At 43.7% G+C, this 5,114-nt stretch overlaps 1 protein-coding gene across 1 annotated transcript; it reads right to left on the bottom strand.

The window, feature by feature from the left end:
- Window positions 1-898: 898 nt before the first annotated feature.
- On the bottom strand, window positions 899-4,304 carry LOC310794648 (large ribosomal subunit protein uL14m-like). The gene is made up of 2 exons (XM_083656642.1): window positions 4,176-4,304; window positions 899-1,326 (listed from the first exon to the last, which is right to left on the bottom strand). The coding sequence occupies exons 1-2, from the start codon at window positions 4,253-4,255 to the stop codon at window positions 960-962; spliced, it is 447 nt and encodes a 148-aa protein (XP_083512768.1). The 5' UTR covers window positions 4,256-4,304; the 3' UTR covers window positions 899-959.
- Between the last annotated feature and the right edge of the window lie 810 nt (window positions 4,305-5,114).

The raw sequence follows: 5,114 nt of genomic DNA, 5'->3' as shown, positions 1-5,114 counted from the left end.
TTCAGCCTCGTTTCCCTAACGTAACTTGAAGTCAAATATCTGACCGCTGATGAAGTTTTACATGATAGATTGTATTATTGCACTGGGATGTGGTTCAGTGTAGGGAAGCTGCTAGTGAAGTTCAACGTGCAATTACTTCAGATTAAAGCTATTTTTAGTTTTTAGTTTAAGGCGTCACATCAAGCTGATCACTGAGAGCCTTATACTTATACCCATAACATATAGACACTGCTGTTAGGGGAAAAAATGTGCCAGTCATATTTGTGTACTACTGTGTTGTGTGAATGTATGTTGTGCCTTCAAAAAATAAATATTTCCCTCAAGATTTGTGCAATGTCAATGCATTCTATCCCACTGCTTTCAAGGTTTCCCCTGGCTTTTTGGTAGGTGCTGTGTCACTGGGCAGTTGTCAAAATAGTTGTCAATTCTTTTTCTGACGATTGACTAATCGATTAATCGTTGCAGCTCTAATTACCATATACGTGTACAAACATCTGGAAAAGCCAGAGCAGATAGTAAACGCCACCGAAAAAGCTTAAAGACAAAATACTTGCGATAGTAGTCCTGGACACATTGATTTTACATTACCAATAGGTGGTGCCCAAAATGGTTTGGGTGCTGTGCCTAAGCCTTATAATGGTAGGGAAAACCCTGGCTTTCATGGTGTGCTGTTGATGGGAACTTGGCCCACGTTGGACTGTTTCGTTCACTGAAAAAATTTAGGAATGCCTCAGTAAAAATGCTTGACATGTTGACAAAGATTTCACATTAAAAGTTATAAAGAAAAATTCTGACTGGGTGCATGTTTTTGTTTTGTATTGAAGGACGCTGATGAGACAAACCACAAAATGCTCATACAAATGTACAGTAAATTGTTTTCTTTTCAACAGTTGACAGCAATAAAGGACAATGAATAGGCAAGCCTAAAAAGTGGTGAAATTAGATTAGTTATGCTGGAACTATACAAATGTACTAGCAATTGCCAACAGTTTGGAGTAGTTTCCCTCCATTCTACGCAGATGTGTAGGTATGGGGACCTTAATTCTTGTTCCGGTGGGGTTGCCATTGTCCTCTATCAGAACAACATTGTTCGAATCAAAACGTGCAGTCATGCGTTCTCCAGGCATCTTGTGTCCAACAATAAGTGCCTTCTTCTTCCCGCCCTTGATGGCGAGCAAAACTTGGTCACCAACTTTCCCCACGCCGTTCTTGGTGTAGACATGAATGACCCGGGGTGCGCGGTGATATGGGGTGTTTCCAAGAGAGCTGTTATCCACAACTCGCACTCTTGTCATTTTCTGAATGGCTGCTGCAACAGCTGAGACACTGATGAGACAAAAAGGTACATCGGCCATCAGCATCATCCTACAGGAAGAGACTACTGGGCCTAAACCCGAATACAGGATCACGGTAAAGTCCTTCAAACAGGCCATTAGTTTACAGGGTAAAGTAGAAGTGACAAATGATTCCAACACAGCTGCTCATCCCTACCCTGGATCTCCACAACTGAAGATAGTCTGAACCCCAAAAGCCTATTTTCACTGCAGCCATTTCGACGTGTCAAAGCAGAGTAAACACAGGTGTAACCAAGAACATTAATGAGGGCCCTGGCTGGCAGAACTCACCTAAATGGAACCATCATTCATGTTATTGGTTACACACCAGTGTTTACCCTGCTTCAACACGTCAAAATCCCATTTTTACTAGTGATTATGCTCAAGTGCAGAGTTTGCTCTTTGTGACTTGCCCCTATATAGGCCAGATCACTGCAAATAAAACACTGGTCTCAATTTACTTCAGCTGGTTAAACAAACAACTGTGAATGAGGAATGTGTCAGTAGGGCCTAAACCAGGCCACCCACGGCGAATACACAACCGTTCACTGTCACCAGAAGCGTCATGCCCATTGAAACTGAGGGGGCAGTTGCCCCCTCAGATTTTTTGAAAAAAAGAAATGAAGGGGGAAGTCAAATTCATGCTGTTAGTTATTATAGGTATAGTTTGCATAGCAAGTTAGTTGGCTATATTTGTACTACCATGCAGCTAAAGTTAGCATTGTAATGTTAGCCAGAGCTGTTATGGCAGTGAGCTGTTTTTACCACTACCACCACTGTCACAGGTAAATCCATTTGATGTCTCCAGGTCAAGATGCAGTTTTTTTAAATAATTTGCATTGTGGATACTGGATATAGTCTTTTTATGTGAATAACATTTTGGGTGAAGCAAGATTGAGCTATTTCAAGAAAAGTGGCAGCAGTGTAGAAGCTAGTGTGGAAGTGACTAAGCTAATAACCATAAAAGTACAATCACCGAAATCTATAAATAAATATACAGTATTTACCGTAATGAGAAAAGGAGCAAAATATTGATGGTTAAAACTTAATCATGATATCACAACACTCTAATCCCAATGATAATTTAAAATGAGATATTATAAATCTGGCCAACATTTTAGAAATAGCTAAATGGACGATTGATAGATAAATCAATCAATCATGAGTGGATTCAGCACACTTTATCTGGGCAGACTGATTGAATCATTGCAGATCTATTCAGACCTTAGGTCGCCACCAAAACTTTTCTGCTGGGGACCTTTGGTCGCTGCCGAATGTTTATCTCTAAATACATATACAGTATTTACCCTAATGAGAAAAGGAGCAAAATATTGATGGTTAAAACCGAATAATGATATCACAACACTCTAATCCCTCTAAACTCCAATAAAAAAATTATAATTTAACACATTGACTGCCAGCCGTTTTTTTCTTGCTGTAGGTAGCTTCTGCCAAGCCGTTTTTTGAGGATTGTGGCTCATTTTACAAGAGCCGAGGATTATTTTCTGCTTGGAGTTTGTGAACATACAATATCTCAAAAGTACTAATAGAATGTGTACTTTCTCTGTCTAAAAGAGTTAGTTTGTAGAGTTAGTAGTTATGTAAGCATTAGCAGTTGAATACAGCATGGTTTTAGCGTCAGAAAAAATATTCAGAGATAAACGGCTTTTTGTGAAATTCGATAGAACTGTCACTTTAACCATTCATTTTTGGCATCAGTAAGACCTAAACAATAGTTTTGAACAGTAATTTCCTCCATAACAGCAGTAAACTTCCCTCTGCTCAACTCCTCCCTCCTGTGGGCGTTCTTTTTGGCTGCAGCGCCATGTCACAAGCACTTTCCTACCTTTGCAAATGCACTTTCTCATACTCTCGACCTCTCAAATAAATTTCTGAATAGAAATTAAATTACTCTAAATTATAGCGAAAAAGAAACAAAAAAGAATGGGTTGAAAATCCCATTCTAAAAGCCTTTTAGAATGGGATTTGTTTCCAATTTGGTGTCGGACTAGGGGGCAGTCCCCGCTTGTCACCAGTTTGCTTTGCTGCTGCTGTGCGGGTGTGAGCCTGTCTGTGCGGCCGCTCTTTGAGGAAGTCTGGTTAGACTCGCTCGCTTCTTGGAGTTTTGGTTGAGGGCTTTGATGAAGCTTTTGCGATTCTGGTCATATTTATGCTGCGTGTTTCAAAGTGTGTCCCACCCGCAATCCACTATGCAAATCTGCAATCCCGCACCGCCAGCAATCAGCGCGAAATGAAAGCGCCTTCGCCAATCCACCTTCATGAGAATGGCTTCAGTCACACTGCTTTTTGCTTGCCTTCCTCTAGTCAGGAAAGCACTGTCACCACTTAGTGGGTCGGTGGAATGGGTTGTACACGTTGTACACGTCCAATACCTATATAAGAGATGTAAAAGGGTTCGATGCACATCCCACCGTCAAAAAAAAAAAATCGATTTTTTTTGACGAGTCAACTCGTCGCTGGCAGTGAACAGCTGGATTGTGTTTGACGACTACACTCGTCGCTGGCAATCAAGGTGTTAAAATGAGATCTTCCTCTAAATCTGGCTTCAAATGGCAAACATTTTAGAAATAGCTAAATGGACTGATTCAATCATGAGTGGATTCAGCACACTTTATCTGGGCAGACTGATTGAATCATTGCAGATCTATTCAGACCTTCGGTCGCCACTGACATTTTTTAGCTGGGGACCTTTGGTCGCCACCGAATGTCGCCCCCTCAGAATTTTGGTTTGCATGACGCCCCTGACTGTCACCTCACAAGTACTTGTTAAAATAACAGAGTCCCCATTTCTAAAAGTTTGACAGAAAAATGACTTAATACCTGAAAGCCCTCTGTTGGGTTAGTGACGACGCCTCTGCAAGGAGCCCACCAAAGGGTCTGGAAACCTGGAGAAGAGCCATGACTACAGCAGACACAGTCTATCTGAAGAGAAAATGCAGAGCTCAAAACCTTGGGCAAACCTGGGCTAGTTAGCGGTTAGCTAACAACAGTGAGGAGTATCGTGCGATGACAAGTTGCAACAAATCGGGATCGTGCTTGGTTCAACGTTTTTGCCCCGTAAAGGCAGTGTAATAGTAGCGTCCCGATTAAAGTGAGAACGCCACCAAAATATTTTGATAGCTAGCTCGTTACCCTTCTACACTCGCACGCCATGCCAATGTCAAAATGTGACGTCAGCAAAGTGCGACTGCAGCCGCATTTATCCCCCTCCCTCCAGGGTCATGGCCGGTCCATGGACGGACGGACGGGCCGGCGGACGCACGCACGGACGGAGGCGAGGGGGCGATGGCGGGCGGGGGCGGAGAGAGGGGCGAGCGAGGCGGAGGCGGCTGAAAAACCTGAGACGGGAAGCGGATCCAGGTCAGAGGTCGCTACTGCCGCTGCTGCTGCACCACAATCAGGACCTAAAGAGAGAGAGAGAGAGGGACAGAGAGAGAGAGAGAGAGAGAGAGAGAGAGGGACAGAGAGAGAGAGAGAGCGAGAGAGAGAGAGGGACAGAGAGAGAGAGAGAGAGAGAGAGAGGGACAGAGAGAGAGAGAGAGAGAGAGAGAGAGGGACAGAGAGAGAGAGAGAGAGAGAGAGAGAGAGAGGGACAGAGAGAGAGAGAGAGCGAGCGAGGGACAGAGAGAGAGAGAGAGAGAGAGCGAGCGAGGGACAGAGAGAGAGAGAGCGAGGGACAGAGAGAGAGAGAGAACGAGCGAGGGACAGAGAGAGAGAGAGAGAGCGAGGGACAGAGAGAGAGAGAGAGCGAGCGAGGGA

This window comes from Poromitra crassiceps (genome assembly GCF_964638095.1).
Source record: "Poromitra crassiceps genome assembly, chromosome: 20".
NCBI lineage: Eukaryota > Metazoa > Chordata > Actinopteri > Beryciformes > Melamphaidae > Poromitra > Poromitra crassiceps.
The sequence above is the reverse complement of the archived record's forward strand: the minus strand, read 5'-3'. Positions and strand labels throughout refer to the sequence as shown.

Coding starts and splice junctions, on each gene's coding strand:
- LOC310794648 (XM_083656642.1), bottom strand. CDS start 4,255: ATGGCTCTTCTCCAGGTTTCCAGACCCTTTGGTGGGCTCCTTGCAGAG. Junction 1,327..4,175: donor ACCCAACAGAGGGCTTTCAG/GTATTAAGTCAT, acceptor TTGTCTCATCAG/TGTCTCAGCTGTTGCAGCAG.